General features: G+C 39.5%; 1 protein-coding gene across 1 annotated transcript; it reads left to right on the plus strand.

Annotated features, from left to right (window-relative positions):
• The first annotated feature begins 9,086 nt into the window (after nt 1–9,086).
• Nucleotides 9,087–27,496, plus strand: TAF7L (TATA-box binding protein associated factor 7 like). The gene is made up of 13 exons (XM_078065491.1): nt 9,087–9,345; nt 12,393–12,460; nt 13,279–13,357; nt 14,662–14,795; nt 15,662–15,788; nt 16,035–16,090; nt 19,411–19,452; nt 20,327–20,399; nt 20,738–20,851; nt 21,278–21,523; nt 21,720–21,832; nt 23,006–23,065; nt 26,650–27,496. Exons 1-13 carry the CDS (start codon nt 9,087–9,089, stop codon nt 26,689–26,691), a joined length of 1,413 nt encoding a protein of 470 aa, XP_077921617.1. The 3' UTR covers nt 26,692–27,496.
• Nucleotides 27,497–27,634: the final 138 nt, after the last annotated feature.

Below are 27,634 nucleotides of genomic sequence, written 5' to 3' on the forward strand. Positions count from 1 at the left end.
ACCAAACATAGGTTAGGCAACTCTTGGAAAAATTCTTGGTAAAAATGACCAAGTCTACTACAATTTCCTTATACCATACAGATTTTTTTCCCTAGTGTTTTGATAGGAATAAAAATGGCTGATAGGAATAAAAATGGTCCTAGGAACAAAGTAAGAAGCAGCAAAGGGCGTGTAAGGCAGATAAATTAACTAAAGAAATGTTATTGTACAAGTAACAATTTAAGGAATGTTATAGTTGGAGGGCTTTATATAAGGGCAAATATTTGTTGAAATATATAGTATCTTCTAAACACAATAAAATTTAAAATTTCTCCTAAATGAAGAGATAAGGAAAATAAAAGACCATCTTTGGCAGAAGTAAAATACTATCAGAACTAATTTGGGAGTATAAAAATTAAAAATAAGAATGAGAAAGATAGAATAAAAATTATGATGATGTTAACAGAAGTCCCAGATAAAGCATCTTAATTCTGCTTACCTGACTAATATACTCAGTGCACCCAGGGGATGCTAGTGCAAAGGCACAGGCTACAAAATTGGTAGCTGTTCCAATTCCCACTGCAAAGGAGACATGAAGTTCATGACTAAGTGAGGGAACATGACTATAAACAAAACTTGGCATATCTGTACTATTTTTTACATACACTACACTTCCTCAAGTCAAGTCCAGCCCATGTAAAGAATCAAAAGCTCTTATACATACATTTGTGCTAAATAAACTCTGAACATCTACCAAATTCCAGTTTAGTGCTATGTTTTTTCCCAATTCAATAAAATTCCACAGTAGCTATAAAATAGGATAGTTCTTACTGATGCTCTAGTAGTTATCATTATTCCAGTGAGCCAAGATTGATAGGTTTTTTTAGGCTGATAATTTCTAACATGTTATGACCCACCAATCAAAGTATCCGCAAATACGTGTAAATGACTGGTAAATGAGAAGAAAATACATCATGTTTTCCAGAGAAATGAGCAGTAGATAAGCATTTAATTTCTATTTCACTATGATTAAGAAAGCTCTACTTCTGCCAGAAAAGAAGACCAAAAAGGCAGGATTTTATTGAAAGGTTCACAGACAGTCTCAATTTCTAGAGTCTGACATCAACATTATCCTTATCTCTTTCTGTTATTTGTTCCCAAAATGCTCCCTCATTTGGAGACCTTTTCTGGGAAAGTTGTTTACCCATAGTGTAGGCCTTGAACAGTGAGACTCAGCTATAACTCTAAGCCAAGTCAACGAGAGCTGAAGTTAAATTTGCTTTTGACTTAGCTACACAGAAACGGATCTGAATGTAGGGCAGAGACAAAAATAGACTATTGAGATAATTTTTTATTATAGAAAAGTAAATAATGTTTATGTGACTATTTCTGTGTATATGAGTATACAGGTAATTATGGGAGGAAATGATATTTTACTGAAAATATCTGAGAAAAAGAGAAATCCTGAATCTCTGTTGGCTTATTCTAAACCTGACTGTGATCTCCGAAAAAAATAAACTCAGTTTTTTTAATATGAGCATTGGGTTAAATATAATTCCAATAGGTTATAAACTGAAGAGTGCTTACTGAATATTAGTTCAACCCACCAGAACCATTCTTTCAGGTATGTATGACCACCATGACCTAAAGAAAGGCCAAAAAATTATTAACTATCAATTCTAGAACACTGTAATATAATAAAGTAATACTTCAACTATTTATATTTTTCCTCAGGTGAAAAGATAATTGAAAAATGTAATGTTCTTCATGAGCATTAGTAAGGAGCTTGGATGCTTCCTATCACATTCATGAAACTTTTTATTCCAATTATGAAACAAGATATTTACCTGTTTTTGAAGAAGCTTGATTTTTTTCAGATTATAAAATTGACATGTATGTTAACTGCAAAGAAACAGGAAAATACAGACAAGTAAAAGGAAGGAAATGTGCTAATGGAAAGAAAAGCAAGAGGGAGAGAAGAAAAGCTAAATAACCTTTTTATTTTTATTTTTTGATTATTCTTTAAAAGTTTATTTATTTTTAAGTAATCTCTACACCCAACATGGGGCTTGAACTCACAAACCCAAGATCAAGAGATGCACGCTCTTCTGACTGAGGCATCCAGGTGCCCCTAAATAATCTTTTTTCTTTTTTAATGTAGAGATTTCTCTAATAGAAGTACTGCTGGTCATTTTAATAAGTCCTATCTTCTTTAAGATAGAGCTTCCTCCAATGAAAATGCTGGAGCTGAGAGCCAACACTAGGCTAATATAGACAACAGAGTGACCAGACTTTGTTTCCTTCCAGCAATGATTCTCTGGTGGGATAAAATACTGGGATGGGCAATTTGTCCAGATACAAAAAATTCCTGTGTTTGAGTGACATCAGCAAAAATGACAGAGTAGGAAACTCCAAAAGTCCTTCTCTTCACAAAAGCAGGAAATAAACTGGCAAACACTCTCAAAATCAGCTTTTTAAGAACTCTGGAAGATAATAACAAATTTACAGCAACTATGCTTGTTGAGTGACATCACCAAAAATTGCAGACTAGGGAATCCCAGGGTTCCATCTCTTCACAAAACAACTAATTAGATGGGAGGCTGCAAAAGGAAATATGTGGGAGAATAAGTGTTTTTAACAGCTCTCATGTATACTGGGAAATTGAGAAAGCCACATGCATGCGCAGAGCTGCACACATGCTCAGAAAAGGCCTGAGAAGACCTACGCTTTCACTCTGGCTGACCTTCAGGATTTGTGCCAGTGAGAACTGAAGGTTAATGCAGAATTGTAACTGGGTTTGGCTAAGCATCGAAAGAGTCCCCCAACACAGAGCCAGTCTCCAAAAATTGGGAGAGTACTTTTTTCTTTCTCTTTTTCCTCTTCTGTTTTTCTTTCCATGATTCCAGACATTTAAGGAAATTCTGTCAAAATACTAGTTGACCACTAAGCTAATGGAATACAAGTTTCATTGGCCATATTCCAGAATAGAGACTTTACAAAAATAGTTTAGACTATTAAACAAACAAACAATAACCACCTACAACAACAAGCAAAAACACACCCTGGGGAGTGGGGAAAATAATATTCCAAGGGTTCCCATATTATAATATTTAGAACATCCAGTTTTCAACAAAAATTGCAAGGCATGCAAAGAAAGCAGAAAGTATGGCCAATTCAAAGATAAAAAGAAATTAATAGAAACTTCCTGAAGAAGCTCCTTGAAGAAACATTGGATTTACTAGACAAAGACTTTAAATCAACTGTCTTAAATACATCCAAAGAGCTAAAGGAAGCCAAGAGCAAAGAATTATAGGAAACCAGTAGAAGAATGTCAAACCAAATAGAGATTATCAATAAAGAGATAGAAATTATAAAAAGGAACCAAAAAGAAATTCTGGAGTTGAAAAGTACAATAAGTGAAATGAAAAATTCCCTAGAAAATACAAATCAAAACCACAATGAGATACCACCTCACACCAGTCAGAATGGTTAAAATTAACAAGTCAGGAAATGACAGATGTTCGCAAGGATATGGAGAAAGGGGAACCCTCTTACACTGTTGGTGGGAATGCAAGCTGGTACAGCCACTCTGGAAAACAGTATGGAGGTTCCTCAAAAAGTTGAAAATAGAGCTACCCTACAACCCAGCAATTGCACTACTGGGTGTTACCCCAAAGATACAAATGTAGTGATCCGAAGGGGCACCTGCACACCAATGTTTAAAGCAGCAATGTCCACAATAGCCAAACTATGGAAAGAGCCCAGGTGTCCATCAACAGATAAATGGATAAAGAAGAAGTGATTATATATATACACACACACATATACATACACACACACACACACACACACACACACACACAATGGAATAGTACTCAGCCATCAAAGTAATGAAATCTTGCTATTTGCAAGGACATGGATGGAACTAGAGAGTATTATGCTAAGCGAAATAAATCAATCAGAGAAAGACAATTTTCATATGATCTCACTCATATGTGGAATTTAAGATACAAAACAGAGGATCATAGGAGAAGAGAGGAAAAAATAAAACAAGACAAAATCAGAGAGGGAGACAAACCATAAGAGACTCTTAATCATAGGAAACAAACTGAGGGTACTGGAGGGGAGGGGGTGGGGGGATGGGGTAACTGGGTGATGGACATTAAGGAGGGCATGCAATGTAATGAGCACTGGGTATTATATAAGACTGATGAATCACTGACCTCTACCTCTGAAACCAATAATACATTATATGTTAATTAATTGAATTTAAATTTAAAAATAAATAAAATAAAAATTAAAAAAAAAAGAAAAATTCCCTAGAGGAGAGAGTTTTGAGCAAGATTTGGGCTAGCAGAAGAAAGAGTCAGTGAAACTGGAGATAGATCAATCCAGATTATCCACTCTCAGGAGCAGGAAGAAAAAAGAATGAAGAAAAATTAATAGAGCCTAAGGAACTAGTGGGACACTATCAAACATATTAACATATAAATAATGGGATTTCCAGAGGGAGAGAAGAGAGAAAGGGGGGAATAAAGAATATTTGAAGAAAGTATAGCTGATACCTTCTCAAATTTGATGAAATACATGAATCTACAGGCCAAGAAGCTAACAAACTCCAAGCAGGATAAACTCAAGGGACCCACACAGATACATTATAGTCAGATGGTCAAAAGCCAAAGCCAAAGAGATAATTTTGAAAGCATAAAGAAAGAAGCAACTCATGATGTACATGACAGACTCAATATGATTAACAGTCTATTTCTCTTCAGAAATCATGGAGGCCAGAAGGCAATGGGGTCACATATTCAAAGTGTTGAAAAAAAAACTTGTCAAGCAAGAATTCTGTATCTGTCAAACTACACTTCAGAAATTAAGTAGAAATTAAGACATTCCCAGATAAACAAAAAACTTAATTTGTTACTAATAGACCTGCCCTACAAGAAATGCTACAGAGTCCTTCAGGCTGAAATGAAAGGACATTAGACAATAACTCAAAGCCATATGATAAAATAAGGAACAAAGCAAAGGTAGCTACAGAGGCAAATGCAAAAGCCAGTATTATCATATTTTTGGTTTGTAACTCCTCTTTTCATCTTCTACAGTATTTAAAAGACAAACACAGAGCAATAATTATAAGTCTATGTTATTGAGCACACAATTTATAAAGGTGTAATTTGTGACATTGAGAACATAAAGGGTAGGACAGAGCTATAAATAGAAGTAGAATTTTTTATACAATTGAAGTCGAGTTGGTATCAATTAAAATTAGATTTTTATAACTTTAAGATGTTATATGTGTTCCCCATGGTAACCACTAAGGAAATATCTATAGAAGAAAGGGAAGGGAACCAAAACGTGTCACTACAAAAAAGGAACTAAACACAAAGGGAAATCAGGGACAAAAAAAAAAAAAACCCTATAAGTCATGTAGAAAACAAATAGCAAGATGTCAGAAGTCCTTTCTTATTAGAATTTACTTTAAATGCAAATGGATTAAATTCTTCAGTCAAAAGGCAGAAAGATTGGCAGAATAAATAACTATTGGGCAAAAGAAGAAATCACAAGGAAAATTAGAAAATAACTTGAGACCAATGAAAATGAAAACACAACATAATAAAACTTATGGGATGTAGCAGAAGTAGTGCTAAGAGGGAAAGTTTTAGCTAAAAACACATTTAGAAACATCTTAAATCAACAACCTTACTTTACACTTTAAAGAACAAGAAAAAGAACAAACTAAACCTAAAGCTAACAGAGGGAAGAAAATATTAAAGATTAGAGCAAAGATAAATAAAATAGAGAATAGAAAAACAATGGAGAAAATCAATGAAACCAAAAGTAGATTTTTTGAAGTTATCAACAAAATTGAAAAATCTTTAGCTAGACTAAGACAAAAAAGAGAGAAGACTTAAATCAATAACACCAGAAAAGAAGCTGGGGACATTACTGTCGATTTTACAGAAATAAAAAGGATTACAAGAGAATGCTATTAACAATTATATATCAGCAAGTTGGAGAGCCTAGATGAAATGGAAAGATTCCTAGAAACACACAGCTGCTGAAACTGAATTATAAAGAAATAGAAAATCTCAACAGATTTATTACCAATAAGGAGATGAAGTCAGTATCAAAAACCTCCCAACAAAGAAAAACTCTGAATCAGATGGCCTCACTGATTAATTCTACCAAACATTAAACATATTAACTCCTACATTTTCCAAACTATTCCAAAATATACGAGGAGAAAATACTTCCCAACTCATTGTATGAGTAAGTGAAAGAATCCAGATACAAAAGGACAAATATTATGACTCTACTTATATGAGGTACCTAGAGTAGGCAAACTCATAGAAGCAGAAAGTGGAATAGAAGTTACTAGGGGCTGGGGGGAGCAGAAAATGGGGGAATAACTGTACATCTAATTGTGTAGGGGAAGTCTTTGTAAACATCAACACAGTCAAGGGACCTGGGATTACATTACGTATTGGCTCCACCATTTACTACATGTGTGACATGGGTCAAGTTAATTAACCTTTCCAAATCTCAGTTTATCTGGAAAAAAACCCCAGGTTCATAGTCACACCAAACTCACAGAGCAATTGTGGGGGTTAGATGAAATAATACATACAAAGTGCTTAGTAAGGAGCTTAGCATCTAATAAGTGCTCAATGAATGTTAGCTATTATTAATCTTAGAGTGGTTTCTGGCACATAACTGAATACATTTCTGTTGAAGGAAAACATGCAACTGCATACTTGCTATAATGATGAAATTGATCAAAGTCACAGTTGGGGGAGAGGATGGGGTCCAGAAGAACTTATTGGAAAGACAGCAACATGACAGAACAGAGCCCAGAAATATATTCTGTATCTATTTGACAATATGATAATATGCGTATGACAGGTTTTTTATCTGTACATCAGTGCTACTTCTTGGATCAGCTCTCTTCTAGCAAGATGAACCACAATTTTCATGCCCTTTTTCTTCTTGCACATTTTATCCCCTTCTTCCTTAAGAAGGGGCTGGAAATCTGGCAATAGAGGAAAAATTACATATATGTATGCCTGTGTCTTAAGGGTAATTTTTGCCTCCTTCCATGAAACTCTTACCATATTTTAAGCATCTAATAAATATTTAAAATCTAGTCTGGCACGTGAGATTTCCAACTAACATTTGTTGGATGATTGAATTTATACGTGAATAGTTACTATGTTCCCTTCCTATAGGGATGTTCCCCATAACACTTGTCAGAGTACTATTTTTATTTATCTACTATTTATATCTGACTCTCCTCTTTTAATGTTTTTAAAGTGATTAAAGTGATCTCTACACCCAAGTGGGGCTTGAACTCAGGACTCCCAAGATCAAGAGTCACACACTCTACTGACTGAGCCAGCCAGGCACCTCTCTGATTCTCTCTTTTTAAAAAAATATTTTATTTATTTATTTGACAGAAAGAGATCACAAGCAGGGGGAGCTGCAGGCAGAGGGAGAGGGAGAAGCAGGCTCCCGGCAGAGCCGAGAGCCCTACATGGGGCTATCCGTCCTAGGTCCCTGGGGTCATGACCTCAGCCCAAGGCAGATGCTTAACTGACTGAGCCACCCAGGCGCCCCTCTCTGATTCTCTTTTTAAAAAAGTTTTGAGGGGTGCCTGGCTGGCTCAGTCCGTAGACTCTTGATCTCAGGGTCTTGAGTTTGAGCCCCACAATGGGTGTAGAGATTACTTTAAAAAATAAAAAATAAAAACCTGGGGCACCTGGGTGGCTCAGTAGGTTAAGCCTCTGCCTTTGGCTCAGGTCGTGATCCCAGGGTCCTGGGATTGAGCCCCGTGTTGGGCTCCCTGCTGCTCAGCGGAGAGTCTGCTTCTCCCTCTGCCTGCTGTTCCTGTTTGTGCTCTCTCTCTCTGTCAAATAAATAAATAAAATCTTTAAAAAATAAAAAAAAACGTTTTGAAGCAGCCTTCAGTGTTACTGCACAAGATAAAAATAATTAGGGGATTGGGAGAGAATATGGTTATTTTTATTTTTTTTTTGAAGATTTTATTTATTTATTTGACAGAGAGAGACACAGCGAAAGAGGGAACAGAAGCAGGGAGAGTGGAAGAGGGAGAAGCAGACCCCCCCCCCCCCCCGCTGAGCAGGGAGCCCGATGCCGGGCTCGATCCCAGGACCCTGGGATCATGACCTGAGCCGAAGGCAGACGCTAAACGACTGAGCCACCCAAGCACCCCAGAGGGGATATGGTTATTTAAGATAACAGAAAGATCAGCATATGCCAATAAAGTTCACAGTGGTTCCAGGTGGATTGTAAAATTGGTTCTGAGCTTCCCTAGCAGCTATCACAAGGAATGTTAATTACATAATTCACATGGTCTATATGATTCAAAACACAATTACTCAGCTATTTCAGTTACCAAAAAAGGAATTTTTCCTTTGAATTATTTTTTTTTTAGATTTTATTTATTTACTTGACACACACAGAGAGCGAGAGAGAGAGGGAGAGAGAGAGCACACAAGCAAGGGGAGCCGCAGGCTGAGGCCTAAGGAGAAGCGCGCTCCCGCTGGGCAGGGAGCCCTAGGTGGCGCTGAGCACGCAGGACGCCAGGATCATGACCTGAGGCAGATGCCTAACCCACTGAACCACCCAGGCACCCCCCTCCTTTGAATTATTAAAGAAATATTATGTGATATAAATGCTTTCAAGAATATAGTACACTACATGAAAAATGAGTTTCATTGGTCTATTTTGTATTACAAGCCTTGATATAAAGATCAGTGGATGGATTCCAAAAGGGACCAAAACAATTTTGTCTAGGTCTGAAACTTTGGATAATTTAGCTTCACTGAATGAAAATCTTACCCAGAAGAAATGACTGTACAATAATGAGTCTTCCAAAAATATTTATCCCATATGATTAAGTTTAGATATGTATTAGGCAGTAGAGATTTCACCGCCATCTTCTTTAACAGGCACCAGTAATGTCCCTTAATATTATCCCTATGTCTTTAAGGAGGATACCTTTGACATCATTTTATTAAAGTTCTGGAACCTTCAGGGTCACATGACTAAGTCGGAAGCCATTTTACAACCTCGAGGAGTAGACCATGGAGCACCCTGAGGGACAGCCTCCGGATCCGTTAGAAAATGATTCCACACTGAGAGTTTCAACATCAGAAGTAACCGGCTTGCAAGATCCCCAAATTTCTGTCGACAACGGGGCGGAAACCGTCGGCGTCCAGGGCGCCGAAAATGCCAGCTACCAAGTCACCCAAACTGCTGCTGACCATGTCACCCAAGCGGATGCCGACAGCGGCGCCCAGGCTGGTGCCACAGCTCCTCCGGAAAACTTACCAGAAGGGAAAGGTAAGGGGCTTTATGTATGTATGTATGTATGTATGTATGTATGTATTTTTCCTCATAGGTTAAGGATATTTTGGGGGAGAAAACTGCTAAAAGTTTATTTGAACTGAGACTCCCTTTAGGAGAAATAAGCCGTGTCACTGGTGTCCCTGTCTGAAAGATGTACAGTGGTGACTCTCTTGAGGAGAAGAGAGCGGCTAATTAGGTGAGAGTAGTTTGGGCGCGGATTCCAGTTATTTAATGGTTTTGCGCGGCGGCGTATTTGTCACCAGGCGAGGTCGTCTCGCCAAGGAACAAATCGGTCCAACCTAACGGCTTCGAGGAGCAAGCGAATGTACCGCCCCTTTTACAAATGCCACTATGTACCGCTAAGACTCCCGCGGCCGCCCCGAAGGTCGCCTCCCTGTAAAAGGAGTTTGTTTGGAAGCTTTGCTCAGCAAGGTCCCCGCCGCGCTCAGCGCCTTTCAAGCCCCCCCGCCCTGGCACGCGGTGAACTGGCCGCCTTCACGAGGCCACCCGCGGGTCCAGTCGGGCCGCGGCCCAGGAGGCGTGGCTAGGCGGGGAGGGGCGGCGCGCGCGGCTCCTACCTGTCGCCACGCCGTCGGTCCGCAGCCCGCCTCCACGCCCGCTGCCCGTGAGCCCACTCACGCCCTCGCCGGAACCCGCCCCCACCCCCAACCCAGAGAAGAGAGGCGGGTCCCCCCGCCGCCCCGCTCCCCGCGCGCAGCCTCTCCGGTCCTGGCGCGAGTCAGCGGAGCAGCGGGTGAGTCGGGGCCGGCAGAGGGTTCCCCGGCCGGGTCAGCGCCCAGCTACCGCGCGCCGCACTTCCCTCCCCAGCCCGCCTGGACGGCGAGGCGCGAAGGCTCGGGACCCTGGGCCCCGCGGGAGGTTTTCCAGGAAAATTGGGTCAGGGCCTAGGAGCTGGACTCTTCCTTGGAAGCTGAGTGCCCCTGGGATAAGGATGGGGTGGTCATTGCCTCCAAATTGCAGCCAGCGGCTATGAACTTGAGAAAATACCAATTTACGCTTGTGCTGACTTGTGCTGCCTGGAGCATGCTGTTAGGCACCCTCCAGCTAGCTGTAATTCTAATTCCAATTCTGATTTCGCTGAAACGAGATGGAGCTGGGGATGAATGGTGGAGAGCGGTCCTGTTAGTTTAATTACTTATCGAAGAGTGCTTGTCTGAAAAAAAAAAAAAAATGGATGCCTTTTTTTAAAAGATATACGGTACACCGGGTTCATTGGGTAAATGAAAGTAAAAGGTAACAAATTTTACAAATAATTAAAACTCGTTTCACCTAGGGTCGTCCACCTTCTCTGAGATAGTTTTGATTCTTACATTCTTTCTCTCTTAAGAGAGGAGTTGCCAGAAAGGCATTGAAATGAACAAAATGCCCTAGTCTTAGTTCTGCTGAAAACTCTAAAAGTTACTTCTGATCTGATAAAATCTTGCTTAGCAGCTAGTTCTTCAAATAATCTGTATTTCTGCCCCCAACCTTATATTTGCTACTTTTCGTTCTGTTAGGCAGTGTGCCCAGCCCCAAGATTTTTATTTAATTTATTTTAATTAATTTTTTCCTTATGTTCACAGTTTCTTTCTTTCTCTCTCTCTCTCTCTCTCTCTGTGTGTGTGTGTATATATACACAAATATATATATATATATATATATATATATATATAACTATATAAGCAGGAAGAGAAGAATCGACTATCACAAATAATCAATCTTTCTCTCATCCTGGGTGTCTCCTTTTCCACGGCTGACCTCTCTTTTGCTTTCAGTGCCTTTCTGGTAGTTTCCGAAGTCATACTAAAGGACTGGTGAATGATTTCACCATAATAGGATCTCAGACTCACTTGCATGTGTTTTTAAAAATGGTTCCAATGCTTTTAAGTGAGATTCATATGGTTTACTGTGTATTGGGAGTATTGGGAGCTGTGCTTAACTGGAGATTTTAATCTAATTTAAGGTATAATATTTTATAACTTGGTGTATAGCATAATGTCCTTAGAGCATAGGAAGACCTTGTCAGGTTTCATATATGTATATTGCTTTCTTTCCACCTTTTGAGAAAAAATTTCCTCAGAAGTGTGAGCCCAACATGCAAGTCACTTACAGATATATCCCAAATAGATGGAAAGTAAAATTAAAAATTAAGATGAACGTTGATGAGATTATTCACTTTACAGAAGTTTTTTTTTTTTTTTTAAATAAAGGGATCCATCTTAAGATTCCTTTAAATAACTTTTAGGGGCATTTCAAGTAAGTGGTGGTTATGAGGATTAAATGAAATAATAGACCTAATGCACTCAGTGAAGTGCCTGGCATATAGAATGTACACAGTAAATGTTAGTAATGAATTGATTAATTGGGTTTTCTGATCTTTTATATCACCCCTTCAAGAAAGTGTCTATTCCGTGAACTTAAGTGTACTCATATAGATGGCCTAGCCATAAGAACTGGACTCCTAACTTTTCTCCAAGATAGCCCAGAGCCGTTGATGCTGACTTTAGAGTTGTAAAAGCTACCTGCTATCCCATGGGCTTAATTCCTACCAATCCATTAAGGTGAATGAAATATTAAAAATTATGCTCTTTCCTTCAAATCATCATAGAACATTTCTGCCCATGGTTTTGGTTGATTTTGGCCTTTGGTTGGCACTCTTCCCTGCAGAGGCATGTAGTTTGCTTCGGTAGCCACCACTGAGTTGATGAATTGTGGTCCTTTACCTAAGAGTCTAAGAATATCATTAAGAAGACTAAATCATGTTTCATAACAACTATTACTTCATTTGTTATCATGTAATTTGGACTATCCTTGGAAAGTCTGCATATATTAGAGGGGAGATAAGGTGACTTTTAGAAATAATCAAGTTATGTCAAATAAGATACTTCAGAGCTGTGCACACATCATTCCAGTGAGGGTTATGGGCAAGATCTTGTATAATGTAACCAGTGCTACCAGAAGTGGTCAGCAGAGGGAGCAAGATGAGTTTTTGGTCACTTTCTGTCGATTTTGTTTTTGCTTTCATGAACTCAAAAACAAAGAGATGAGTAAAAGCCAGGATGAACCTCCTCACGAACTTGAGAACCAGTTTATATTGCGTCTGCCTCCGGTAAGAAACCCTTGTATCTCAGACCAAATATCTTCAGTGCATATGTATTAGCTCTGCTTGGATTCTGTGGTATTTCTATTTAAGGTATGCTATAAAAACTAAGGACATTTGTTTCCCAGGAATCACATTCTATTCAACAGTCCTATCCTAGTGTGTACTCTTTTAGCAGAATTTCTTTCATCCTGTACATGCTGCCTATCATGTGGGCTGATTTCCTGGCAAACGGCTGTGACAGTGAGGGATTCAGTCACTTACCAGAGGTGCTAACAGCCTGTTCACTGGACAGCCAAGATAAGACTCTTTTAAAATCCTGTCACCTCCAAAGGGGCAGTGAGAAGGACCATCACTATTTCCTCAAATTTATCACCATGCCAGGCTGTTGAAGCTCATCTTAACATTGTGTTAGGGTCTCTTCTCCCTTTGATACCTGGATTCAAGTCGTATTTAGTCTAAGAAAGCTATATTAAAGACGGGTTTCAGAAAGGTATTTTCCCAATTAGGGCTACTTAATATACCCAGTAAACTGCAGCTAAGCCTTTCCTTAGCAACTACAACTGAAGGGCAGCCGTGAGAGGCAGGAATGTAGAGCTAGAAGAAGGCATTAACTGTAGCTACTAAGAAACAACACTGAGACTAGAGTCAGCCTCATCCTAACTTGTCTTACACAGTGCACGGTATGCCATGGTGCATGGCATTGTTCTTAACATTTGGCAGGTTTAAGGCTTTATTTAAGGGAGGACTGTCTGTGACATATCTCTTCTATTAGTTGCCAAGTAGACAATTCATCCTTCTGATTTTTCAACCTCCCTTCTTTTTAGGAACATGCATCTACTGTCAGGAAGATACTACATTCTAGAAGTGTTGCCATGAAGGATAAACTCAAAATTGACTTATCTTGTAAGTAGTGACTGTCCATTTACCATACATTGAACAGTAATTTATTCTGGGATTGCTATGTGCCAGACACTATACTAGATACTAAGGATATGACAAAGAACAGAATATGGTCTCTGCCTCGATAGACTCTAAGAAGTCTTAAGAAGCTTTAAGTCACTTTCATAGCTTCTTACTGAGGAAAGGAAGTAGAAATTATGTAATTTGAGGTAATTATTATAGTGTGTATAAGGAAAAACATGGGGGCCAACTGTGCGATTTGTCTACTGCTGTTTGGCTTTGTGATTTCTAACTGTCCAGGGGAATGACAAATGAATACTGTTCTTTGTTTATAAAAGTGACATATCTTTCTCTCTTTTAAATAATATTTATTAGGTGTTTTAAGTACAGAGAAGTATATAAAGAAGAAAATTTAAAATGGTCTATAATACCATCACTCAGGTAGCCCTTATTAACATTTTTAAAAAGGTAATACAAGTTCATGGTTAGAAAATTCAAATAAAACAGAAGAGTTCAAAAAGAAGAGTGAACCTCTCCTTTGCAGTGCTCCAATGTTAATGCCAAAGATAACTAATAATAATTGTTTCTCCTTGTGTTTCCTTACAGACAAAATTTTTATGCACAATACCAACATTTAAATCATCTATATCTTTAAAGTTACTTTAAAGAATTAAAGACACAAAAAGAATCATGTCCAACATCATTCTGCATTTTTTTCTTTTTCACTTACTATTAGAAGATTTCACTTGAATCTTCTTGTGTTAAAGGACATTCATGTTTGAGACATCTGGGCAGGAGTCAGGTTGTCAGTATATGAATATATATATATATATATTCCTACCGTATATGGATATTGTGTAGACTAATATCTTTGTGAAGGTAACTAGAGATTGTAACTTCAGATTTACTAGCACCATTCTGGGATCAACCCTTCCTTCACTCAACCCTTCACTCGACATACCCATGTGCAATGACGTAAGTGAGTGCTTCTGATGGTGTCAAAATGAATGGGTTTGAATGGAGTTTGCCCTTCAGGAGGAGAATGAAGCACTTACCACTTCATCCGCATTTAGTTCACAGTGATTACAAAGAAACTTAGCTACTTTTGATCAAGTAGCATAAACATATACCCTGCCTTCTTTTCTCTGGGAAGTTACTAATTACATACACAATTCTAGCATTATGAGAAATAGTAGGGTTCGCTGAAAGACTAGTCTGTCCCACGTAAGTCTTCATTACTCAAACTCTAGGAAGCTTAAGAATGCATTGGGAAGATGTCAACTTTAATTTTTCCTACCTCTCTTCAGCTGATGGACGTCATGCAGTTGTTCAGGTAGAAGATGTCTCACTAGCTGCAAAGGTGGTTGATTTGCCATGCGTTATTGGAAGCCTGAAAAGTCTTGATAAAAAAACTTTTTATAAAACAGCAGATATTTCTCAGGTATGGACGAGTTTTCTTAATCTACTAGCTCTTACATCGTTCAAGGAATCCCTTTCTCCCTACTTTTCTCTTTCTTTCAGTGCTCCTTCCCACTTGGTGAACGGCTGCTTATCATTTCTAATTCCAGCTCAATTGCACAGGAATACAATGTCGTGTTCTGGTTTGGTGTTTGAGCCATAACTTTTGACTACTTAATTTTATCCAAATAGCTTTTAGATAATAAAGGTTTATGTTTGCCATTTATAATGATTTTCATCTGAAAAAATGAGGATCTGGGATCTTCTTTTTTTTTTTTTTTTTTAAAGATTTTATTTATTTATTCATAAGAGACAGAGAGAGAGGAGGCAGAGGGAGAAGCAGGCTCCCCGCTGAGCAGGGAGCCCGATGCAGGACTCGATCCCAGGAGTCTGGGATCACGACCTGAGCCGAAGGCAGACGCTTAACCATCTGAGCCACCCAGGCGCCCGAGGATCTGGGATCTTCTGAACTTTCTGCTAAAGCAAGATGCTGTGAACTCTGGAGATTATATTTGTTCTTTTCATCATCTTGTTGTTGATTTCTTGTTTGTCTTCTAAATCAAAATGCTAAGACGTATTTGTTTTGAACATATTTCCTCTGCAGTGGTAAGCATTTGAGCTAAAACAAACAAACAAATAAAAAGAAAACCCAGAATCCATATACAATGCTGCCAAGACAGACAGAGAGAATGAATATGTATGTATATTAATACTTGGTTTTCTGGAAATGCCAAGTAACATTCTCCTTACTTCTGTGCTCCAGGATTTCTGGTAGTAAAAATCATCACAATTCATTACTAACCCAAGATTTGTGGCTGTAATCAACTTCTTTATCTTTGTTAAATGTAGATGCTTGTGTGCACTGCTGATGGTGATCTCCATCCTTCTCCGGAAGAACCAGTTACCTCTACTGATCTTAAAGTAATCAGGAAAAATGAAAAAAAAAGACAGAAACAATATGTCTGGAAGCATGGCAGTAAGTCACCAGCCCCTTGCTCATTCTGGCTGACTACATTTATCTGCTGAATCCTAATTACTCATGAGCCAGGGACCTGTTACCACACTTAGGTGTTTGGTTCGTTAGGCATCCAGACACTCTTCAAGGAACAGGTCATGTCATGAGCTAGTGGCTTATAGCGTGACCTTTCTCTTTATCAAATTCAGATAGATGTGTGACTACCAACAGTCATATATACATTTCACCATGTTGAATTTATTTTAGTTACTCCACCACTTAAGAATGTCAGAAAGAAAAGGTTCCGCAAAACAACAAAAAAGGTTAGTTGCATGCTACTTCTGTGTCTACTGGGTGGATTGGAAGAGGATTATGAGTGGGGAGGAAAGGGAGACAGTCAGTTGGGGATTAATTTGTTCATTCCTTTATATGTTCAATATGTTATTGTGAGCTAAATGCCAGGCACTGTGTGGTAGCAGTTGGGATTCTATAGTGAACAAAAACCAGACCTGATCATTTAGGGATCATTTAGGGATGTGTCATGAATTTGAAACTTCTGCTAATGCTTTCAGTTTTCAATTGCAAGACCTAGTTTTACGGTGAACCCATCTAGAACCTGAGAATTGAGAACTGTGGTTATATTCCTAACCTTACCTCAGACTTGTAGAACCTTGGGCAAGCTACAGGATTATTGTGGCTTGGCTTCTTCTTTTTTAAATTAACTTTTGATTTTGAAATAATTGTAGGTTCACATGCAGTTGTAAGAAATAAAAGAGAGATACCATGTACCCTTTATCCAGTTTTCATCATTGTGACTTTTTGCAAAACTATGGTACATTATCACAAACAGGAAATTGATATTATACAATTCACCAATCTTATTAAAATTTCTCCAGTTTTACTTGTACTTGTGTTTGTGTGTGTGTGTGTATGTTTAGTTCTGTGCAGTTTTATCCCATGTGTATGTTCGTGTATCTGCCTACACAGTCAAAATACTGTGCAGTTCTGTTACCACAAGGATCCCTCATCTCACCCATTTTTTAAAGATTTTTTAAAGATTTATTTATTTATTTTAGAGAAAGAGAATGAACGGGGGAAGGGGCAGAGGGAGAGAATCTTCAAGCAGACCCACCACTGAGTGTGGAGCCCGATGCGGGGCTTGATCTCAAGACCCTGAGATCATGACCCGAGCTGAAACCAAGAGTCAGACGCTCAACCGACTGAGCGACCCAGGCGCCCCATCGCCCTTTTATAGTCACACTCATCTCCCTCCTACCCCACTCCCACAGTCTCTAACCCCTGGCAATCACTGTTGTGTTCTCCATCTCTGTAATGTCATTTTCAGAATGTCATATAGTTGGAGTCATACAATGTGTAACATTTTACTGGCTTCCCCCCCCCCAACTAAACATAATTCCCTTAAGATCCATGCAAGTTGTTGCATGTATCAGTAGTTCGTTCCTGTCAATGCTGAGTAGTATTCCATCTTACGGATGTACCACAGCTTGTTGAACTGTTCACCCATTGGAGGACATTTGAGTTGTTTGCAGTTTTTTACTATTATAAATAAAGTTGCAAGCAGGTTTTTGTGTGAACATAAATATTTGTATCTTTGGGATAAATGCCCAGGAGTGCAATTGCTGGGTCCTCTGGTACTTGAATGTTTAGTTTTGTTTTGTTTTCAGAAGGGGGAGGGGCAGAAGGAGAGGGTGAGTGAGAATCTTTTTTTTTTTTTAAGATTTATTAGAGAGAGCACGGGCGGGTGGAGGGGGGAGGAGCAGAGGGAGAGGGAGAGACACAAGCAGGCTCCTCACTAAGTGTGGAGCCTGATGCTGGGCTCCATCCCCCGACCCATGAGATCATAACCTGAGCCGAAACCAAGAGTCGGATGCTCAACTGACTGCGCCACCCGGGCACCCTGAGAGAGAGAATCTTAAGCAGGCTCCATGCCCGGTGCAGAGCCCGACCGTGGGCCTTGATCTCACAACCCTGAGATCCTGATCTGAGCCGAAATCAAGAGTCAGACGCTTAACCGACTGAGCCACCAGGTGCCCCTTGAATGCTGAGTTTTATAAGAAACTACCATACTGTTTCCAAAGTGGCTTTTTTTTTTTTTTTAAAAATTTTATTTATTTATCTGACAGAGAGAGACACAGCGAGAGAGAGAACACAAGCAGGGGGAGTGGGAGAGGGAGAAGCAGGCTTTCCACTGAGCAGGGAGCCCGATGCGGGGCTCGATCCCAGGACCCTGGGATCATGACCTGAGCCGAAGGCAGACGCTTAACGACTGAGCCACCCAGGCGCCCCCCAAAGTGGCTTTAACATTGTACATTCCCACCAGCAGCGTAGGTGTGATCCAGCTACTCTACATTCTCATCAGAATTAGGTGTCTGTCACTATTTTTTTTTATTTTAGCCATTCTGATAGATGTAGTGATCTAATTGTGGTATTAATTTGTATTTCCCTGATAGTTAATGGTGTCAAATATCTTCTCATATGTTTTTTTGCCATCCATATAGTTCACTTTAGTGAAATGTCTGTTCGTGCCTTTTGCCCATTTTCTAAATGGATTTGTTATTATTGAGTTTTAAGAGTTCTTTTAATATTCCAAATACTAGTCTTGTCTGTAGAAATTTGTAGATATTTGCAAATATTTTCTCCTAGTCTATAGTTTGTCTTTTCATCTTCTCCACAGGGTCTTTCAAAGAGCAAAAAGTTTTTTGTTTGGTTAAGTCCAAAGTATTGATTTTTCCTTTTAAAGATCTTGCCTTTGCATCAGGTTTAAGAACTCTTTGCCTAGCCCAGATCCTGAAGATTTTCTATTTCTTTTTTTCTAAAGTTTAACATTTTACATTTAAGCCTGCAATCCATTTTTGAGCTAATTTTTGAAGGTTTTTTAAATTTATTTGAGAGAGAGAGAGAGAGAGATTGAGAGAACGAGTGAGGGGAGGGGCAGAGGGAGAAGCAGACTCCCCACTGAGCAGGACCCTGGGATCATGACCTGAGCTGAAGGCAGATGCTTAACCGACTGAGCCACCCAGACACCCCTAGTTCAAGGTTCATTTTTTTTCTTGCATTTTGCATGTCCAGTTCCTCCCACACCATTTGTTAAAAAGACTATCCTTCTGCCATTGTATTGCTTTTGCACCTTGTCAAAAATCACTTGAGCATATTTGTGCGTGTCTGTTTCTGGGTTCCCTATTCTGTTCCATTGATCTATATGTTGATCCTTCTGATATCACAGTGCAGCTATATAAGTCTTGAAATCAGCAAGACTGTTCTTTATTTTTCTTTGTCAAGATTGTTGTAGCCATTCTAGAGCCTTTACCTTTCCACATAAATTTTAGAGTATGTTTGAAGTTTAGAAAAAGTTTTCTATGTCTATAGAAAACCTTGTTGGAATTTTGGTAGGAATTGCATTAAACCTATATAGAGATCAATTTGGGGAGAATTGACAGCTTTATTGCGTTGACTCTCTCACTCTATGAACACAGTTGCCTTGGCTTTTCTACTGTCAGTCAACAGCATGTACTGAGTGCCTACTAAATATAAAACTAAGTTAAGAATAATTTTACAATTCTTTAAGCTTTAGTGAAGGAGAACAATCGTAATATAACTTCATTGTTTGTGTTTTATTTCGTAGCTGACTGATTTCAAACAAATTGAAGAAATCAGCTTTCCGGAGGTAGAGCAATCATAATATAACTTTATTGTTGACCCTTGGTGGGTTTTATTTCATTGCTTATTACTTTCAAGCAAATCAAAGAAACCATAAAGGTTACTTTTAAGCCTGCCTTCGTATCTCTAACTGCTGCTGTCATGCACAGACACTGAATTTGATTCACTTAAAAATGGATTCATTGTTTAATGTGTGCTAACTCCTAGAGGAAAAGATACAATTTGGCTAGTGACTCTGTATTCTAATCTGCTTTTTTTTCCTCTGGTACTTATTTTAAAAGCCATTTCTTGGAAGCCAGAGTTCACTTTTACCAGCAGTTTTTTGCAATTGCTTATTCCCCCTCAAAGTTCTAATTTCTATTTGTGGCATGACGAATTGGTTGCTGTGGAGATAATTGTCTAAAATTGGATTTAAGGGAGAACATGTAGCTAAGACCCAGTTTTTATAGGAAAATCTTTAATAATAAAGATGTGGAGAAGTGAACCCTGGGAATTTGGATCTTTAGACCAACTTACTGTTAAATAACAAATAAGGAATTGTAGTTCTTTGCCAACATGGGCCAGGGCAAATAATTAATAACCGAGACCCAAGGGTTGTGCCTTTGAGAGAGGTCTTTAACACAGAGTTGCAGATTGAAAAGATTAAATGTCTCAAGTAATTTGTTTGAATGGGGAAAAAAATAAGCTTATCGTACAAAAACCTAGACCCTGGTCAAAGATTCCTTCGTAAATAGCATTATTTAAAGTTGAAATTTGGTTGTATGCATGTTGAAGAGGCCTAATTATTTGAATTCATTTGTACGTAGGTAAAGGGCATTCCTGCAAAACACGGGGTGTTAGATGACCTTACTGATATTCCCCCTTCCCCCACTTTGGTTCAGTACATCGAGTCTCCCGATGTGGAAAAGGAAGTGAAAAGACTTCTGGGTTCAGATGCTGAAGCTGTCAGTGCTCGTATCCTTTTATACTAAATATTTTCCATGTAGTCTCTTCCACCCCACGTGCACTTGCTGACCAAGCCCTCACTTCTGGTATTCGTGTGCGAATTGTGATGTGTGGAACTTAAGATTTTTTGGAGATGTTATTTCCTAGCTAGGAACAGTAAATTCACATGATAGAAATGTATTTACTTGTGTAACTCAGTATAAGGTACTTCTTCATACTAGGAATTCAGATACAAATGGCCTGAAGTTGGACTAAATTAAATAGCATTTTCAGCCAGAGAGCTTCTTCCCTTTCAACTGGGCCTTCTCCTTTCTTTCTGCTTGTTCCTTAACTGACCCACCTTTCAGGATGGGAAGTAATTGCTGAAGATGAAACCAAGGAAATAGAGAGTCAAGGCTCTATCCCAGGCTTTGCAATATCCTCAGGAATGAGTGACTATAAGCAGGATCGTGTCTCATCAGGTATGTCTATAAAAGCGAAACAGGAGCTTCAGAAAGTGCAGGTGTTGACTGTGTAAAAGGCCAGTCTCCGTAGACTCACAGGCCAATCACAGAAAAAGGAGGCCTTTGCCCTTCTTTCCTCTTATTGGTCCCTCAGTGCTTCAGGGGTTTTAGATTGATGTTCTAATCTCCCACCCATCCCTGGTATCCTAAATTCCTAGAGGCCCTTTGATACTCTAAATGTCTTGATCATTGAATACATGAATGAATGTTAGTGTTTTGCATTTCCTGTCATTGTTCTAGGAAGGGAATAATCTTCCATCAAGAAAATTATTTATAAAATTCATTGGTTGAGTGAATTTGAGGGGAGGGAGTATAACTGCAGCTAGAGTGGGAGTCATTTGAAGATTCATAGAGTTTTATCTTCCTCTTCCTTAAAACCAATAGATTATGGTATGCTTCGGGAGGTGTTCAGTGATTCTAGCAGTAACAGTGATGAGGATGAGGATGAGGATGAGGATGAGGATGATGACGATGACGATGAGGATGAGGAGGATGAGGATGAAGAGGATGACTATGATGATGAGTACGAAGTTGAGGAAGATTATTATGAAGAGGATCTGGAAAGGGAGCTACAAGCCAAGTTCTTTGCATCTGGCCAGTATGAGGCAAAGGAAGGAGCCAGTTCAATAGGTAAGTCACAGAGGAAAAACCAAAGGGATGGGACAGAGTGGGTGGCAGTGCTGAAGATGGACTCTAAACACGTGTTAGATGCAAGGCTAAGTTTGAGAAGTTATTGCTGAAATGTGTAGTGGAGTTTTAGTTGATTTTGATCTCGGTCCACTAGTTTAGGCTATGTTTAGATAAAATTTCTGTCTATCTCTGTTAGTCATGGATATTCAGAAGCAGATTCATTACATGGAGAAAAAGCTCCAAGTGATTCGATGCAAAGCACAAAGACAGAGGCATCTCATAATGAAAGTGGAAAACCTGATGCTCAAGGTAAATTCCTGTTGGCTGGGATAAAGATATCTTGAAATCTTACTTTCAAAATCCCATCTTTGTGTTTCTACTCATGTTATCTCTGTGCAGCATTCTTATTCATTTGCACACCTAAAACAACCTCTTAGAAACCCCTAATAAAACATAGCCCTATTCCTTTTACCTGAGTAATTTTGATCATCTCGCATAAGCAATTTTGGGAAGAGACCAGGAGACCTGAGATAATAATTACCGATGCTGAGCATTTGTTATGTGAAAGGCACATAAAGAGCTAACCATTTTCTACGTATCATCTCATTTCATCCTTGCATTCCTGAAACACAGGTACTGTCACTAGTCCTATTTGACAGATAAGGAATTGGAAATTCAAAGAGGTTAAGTAACTTGCCGAGGACCACAGTAAGTGGTAAGACATAGATTGAATCCTGTTGTTTGTACCAAAATGTATTCATTGCAGTGAAAGAAAATTAACTAAATTCATTTTTAAATGTTATGATGCATGCCTTAACAAGAATAATTATCTTGCTTTATATTTGTTAACACATATTTCAACCAAAGGAAAATGTATGTTTAGGCCATGTTTGCATCCTTTTTTATAGTGAGGGAAATTCTGAAGAATCTGGAAAATTCCTTGCCAGATTTCATTTTCTGGAGAGCTGTAGTCATCAAAATGGAGCAACGTGACACAGAACTATACCTCTTTAGAGTGTTGTCCTTTAGAATAACCAAGTAAGATGATAGATGTGGACACACTTTGGAAGATACAGCTGTATGGTATTATTAGGATGTTGCATGAAGTACTAGTTGGGAATAGTACTCTTCTGCCCTAGTGCAGGGAAATGAATGAGTCAGCATCACATTCCAAGCCAGCTTTTTAAATAGTTCACCACAGTCAAAGGATTTGTGGTAAAACTAAAGAAAGGTACCGTGAAGGTACTCCAACCATTTATTTTAGGGCAAGAAAAAAAATGCTGTGTGTAGGGTTATAAAATCCAATCAGATGGTTCTGTAGTTAGGGCGTACAAGTTCTTAGACTCTAAATCCTTTAAAAAGAGTGCTCTTGTGTTACAACTGACCATTTTCTTTTCAAATTATTTGCCGAACTCTTTGTCTCGCTTGGTTCTCTTTTCCCTTGAGACTCAGCATTCATCATTTATACAATTTGTTTTCCAGGCTCATTTACAGTCTGTCCTGGAGCAGCTTGAGTTACAGGAAATACAAAAAAATGAGCAGGTGAGAAGTGTGTTTTCAAATCACCCGGGAAACATTTGATACAAAGACTTCCCCACCCCCACCCCCAGGGTCATTTCTGGCCGCTCCTGTCGCAGGAGTAGTAATGGCCAAATCTTCTAAATGAAGGGTAGCAGGTCGGAACAAGGTTTTTGTGAAAATTCACTCACTCAACAGATATCGAATGTCTATTAAGTGAAAAGCACAAGATGTACAGACAGCGTTGAATAAGACAGAGCGCTTGTCCTCATGGAGCTAACTGTCTAGCACAGAAGACTGGCAGTGAACAAATTAACAGACAGATCTAAACGTGCAAATCGTGAAGAAGTGCTGTGAAGGAGAAAAAAAAAATCCGTGGTTCTATTTGAGTAAAAAGAGTCGTGCATTAAATTGAATTAAATTAAAATGATCGGCCTTTCTGAGGAAGTGATATTTCAGCTTTGACCTACAGGATAAGTCCAGGTAAAGAGGGAATGGAGAGCCTCTTGGGTGAAGCATATGCCAGGTCCCACACTGGGGAAGAACCTGGCCTCTTGGAGGACCTCTGGAGTATTTAAAGCAAGGAAGAGAGTGACTTAACATGAGGTTGCCGAAGTAGGCAGAGGCCATAGCGTATGGTCCCTTGCAGGCCACGGTGAGGAGGATGGGTTCTCGTGTGAAGTGCGGTGGGAAACCCATGAAGAGTTTTAAGCGGGAGAGTCACGTTTACACTTGATCCTAGCCAAAAGGCCGAGAAGCGATAGGAGGGTCACATTTAATTTAAGCTTTTTAAAGAACACCCTGATTATTATCGGGAGAATGGATTACAGGGGGGAGGACTAGAAGCAGGGAGGCCACTTAGGAGGCTGTGTGGTGGTCTCTCATAAGAGGTGGTGACAACTTGAACTAAGGTGGTGGTGGTGGATTTGGGAAGAATATAATATTTTTTAACTGCAATAAAAAGGTTTCTATGACAGCTTTGTTGAGATATAACACACATACCACACATTTGAACTGTACAGTTCAGTGGCTTTTAGTGTATTCACAGAATCATGCAGCCATCACCACAATCAATTTTAGAACATTTTCATCACCCCAGAAAGAAACCTGTACTCATTAGCAGCCACTCCCCATTTCTTCTGGATTCCTCCCACCTGCCGGACCTAGGCAACCACAAATGTACTTTCTACTCATCTACTGTCCCTATTCTGCTTATTTTATCTAAAGGGAAACACATAATATGTGGTCTTTTGTATCTGGTTCTTTCTCTTAGCGTAATGTTTTCAAATTTAATCCATGTTGTGGCATGTATCAGTAGTTTATTCCATTTTGTGGGTGAATAATATCCTAGTATTCCATGGTGTGTGTGTGTGTGTGTGTGTGTGCATACCATACCACACATACCATGTTTTGTTTATCCATTCATCCATCGATGGACAGTTGGGTGGTGTCCCCTTTTCAGCTATCATGAATAATGCTGCCACAAACATTCATATATGAGAGAATGTATTTTAAAAATAGAATTGATAGGACTTGGGTCAATTAGTGGGTGTTGAAGGAAGTGTTAAGGATGCATGCCAGATTTCTAACTTGAACAACTGTATTATTTAAAGCCACAAGAGAGTGACCAGAGTGCAAAGAGAAGAGGGTAACTTGGGATAAGTGAGGGTCAAGTAGCTGTACAGAAAATGTATGCTGACTTCAGCCCTAGAAAATTGAGGGTAACAGTTTTAAAGGAACCGGAGGTCATATGCTGATGGGCTTCGCATGAGGCTCTGAAGGTAGAGACACCATCCCTCATCCCCATTCCACATGCCAGCAAGGTGAGGGGAATTCTTCCATATATTCCCTTCCCCTCGGCAGATCACTTAACCAAGTACTGCTTATAAACAACCATGTGAACAATTAGTGCCAAATTGCTTTAGCACCCACCAAACGTCTTTGTTTTCATTCACATAAATAGTATTGGGGAAGTGCTATTTTCAACACAGAAATGTAGCTGTAAACTTTATTCACCCACAGTCCTTTATGTTAGTTCATTTAGTCAGCGTAGATGGATGCCTGCCTTAAGCTAGGTTCTGCAGGGAGGTACAAAATGCTTGCCACCCAGTCTCTGCCTCCATCTGGGGAGAGATCCATGAGAGGGACAGGAATTTAAAGGAATGAGGGCTCACTTTTGTCCATAGAGATTAGGGAAAGACTTCATAGAGAAATGGTGTTTGGCTGGAGCCTTCAAAGGTGGGTGGGGTTTTAAGAAGGATATAGGGAAAGGAGGGCGTTCTCTACAGAAAGCACAGTGGCTCAGAGGGGCAGTGGACAGGCTAGAGTTGAGACTTTTGGCATAGGGCATAATGAGCCATCAAAGCTTTTCTATCCGGGGAGTAACTCAAGAAGACTTCTCTGCCAGCAGTAGGTAGGAGAAATTAAGAGTGGGGAGAGACTAGAGGAAGATCCAAGTGACAGAAGGAATCAGAGCTTAACAATTGATTGGATTTACGGGGCAAAAAGGAGAACAAAGAGGAGTCCAAAGCCTGAGCACCTGGAAAATGGTATGGCACTAACAGAAGACACCAGGAAGGGGATTATTAGGGGGCGTTGTGGGGTGTTGGTGGAGAAGGTGATGAGCTAAATTGGAAGCACGGTGCAATGGAAGCACTTTTGGAAAATGGGAGAGCAGAGGTTGGCTCATGCAGAGAAATGATCATTGAAGCTGTGGGGATAGATGAGTTAGCCAGGGCGACTGTTTAGCAAGAAGTCTGAACCTGGGGGTGGTGAGAGAAAGAGCCCACAAAGGGGAAAGAACTGGAACAGTCAGTGGTTGTAATCATGTCAGCATTTGAGTGTAAAGAGCCTCCAAATTACCGTAGGGAGCAATTCTAGTAATTCGGTAGGTGATGTGCAGCATAGAATCATTTTATAATGTTCCGTTCCTTTCATTTCACAGAATGAAAATCTACACTTGGTATGGAGTGACCTAAATTGAGTAACACTCAGAAACAATCTTTGCCCCAAAGATAGTATACCTCTCTTAATGTTATTGGTCACTTTGCCATTTCAAGTAAAAAAAAAAAAAAAAAAAAAAAATTAAATCCTATGCCACGAAAGGTTCAGGACTTCTGACTTAGAAAGACCCCAAACAGCTAGAACATCATCAGGCTCCTGACTGGTCGGGTCTCTGGCTCAGTTTCTCAGTGTCTCATAACATGGCAAGAAGCAGCAGCTAAGACTAGTTTAAGAGTCAGCGTGTTCAGGGAGACAAAAGGCTATCCCAGCTGCTTTATTTTCTGACTCTTTGAATATGGCTACAGTGATCCCCCCCTGTACACTCTTCCCAGAAGCCCAGAGTCTTAACAGCAAGCATATTTCATTTTTAAGCAGATTCAACTTTAAAGCTTCCTTTTATAAGTCTGGCGCAATAAAAACCGCACTCAGCATTGTACATGAATTCACAACCACGTGCTGTGCTTTGGAACATTGCAAGACTAAGATAACCTTATAAATACCAAGTCACAGTAGTTCTTTTTGGTTCCTACAAGTAAATTCTAGATCAAGTAACGGAACTTAAGATTTCAGATGACTTTTTCACGTTTTCCCGCCTCTCCCTACAGCTCGTTTCCCTACGGGAACAACTGAAATATTTTTTGAAGTGAGAGAGCATTCAGCCTGGCCCATGAGCCTGGGATTCACTGTCTAGACCGCTGAAGACTGGATGAATTGTACGTGTTTCTGCCCCTTTTGTTGCCTTATGTCGAGTCATTTGTATTTGTTTATCTGAATCTCTGTTTGCTAGTCAAATTTGGAGTTTAGCAGGTTGCGTAGAAAGGGACAGAATATAAAAAAGTAGTAGACCTAAAAACCCAACTCAGTATGGAACTTTGCTTCTCTTTATCAATTTGAGAATTGCTTATATTGCTTCTGTTCTGTTGGTGCCATCAAATGATTCAGCCACGCTTGCCAAAGCAGATAGTCCCGCTTGAAGGCCACACAGCTGGTTTGCATATGTTTCCAGTTCCCTTCTCCTGTTAATTTTAAATATTTCCTAAGACATGGAATGAATCATTTCTACCAAAGGCTAGGACCTGCCACAGTGAATTGAGTGCCTACCTCGCAGCAGTTAATGCTAGGTTTCGTCCTGTCTCTGTTAAGGTAATAGGAGCTGCTTTCCTGCTCAGGGATGATTTCTTGCTGCTGCTATCTTTGTTCTGTTGCATTTTTAGGATTGTGTCTGGTTATTATTTGCCAGCTAAGAGAATAGTTAGAGCAGAGATGAAATTCTGAGCTGTTATCCTTATTCTGAGCCTCTTCATCCTAACCCCTGCCAGAAAAGGTTAGGAAAAATCAGATGCCTGTGAAGCCTCCCTTAAAAACCCTGGGTGGGTTTGTTTGTTTTCTGCTGTATTGTTAAAGTTTTCTGGTCTGTGTTCTTTAAGCAATAAATGAATTTCTCATTTTAAATGGATTGCTGTCACTTTATGAAACTGCTCCCATGAGGAGTGCACTCCTATCCAAAAGGAAACTGGAGAGACAGGCAATAAACTCTACCATTAGGAAATGACAGAAGATGGTGTCCGTACTGGGGCATCCTTCTAAAGA

The sequence above is a fragment of the Halichoerus grypus genome, chromosome X, assembly GCF_964656455.1.
Source record: "Halichoerus grypus chromosome X, mHalGry1.hap1.1, whole genome shotgun sequence".
NCBI classification, from domain to species: domain Eukaryota; kingdom Metazoa; phylum Chordata; class Mammalia; order Carnivora; family Phocidae; genus Halichoerus; species Halichoerus grypus.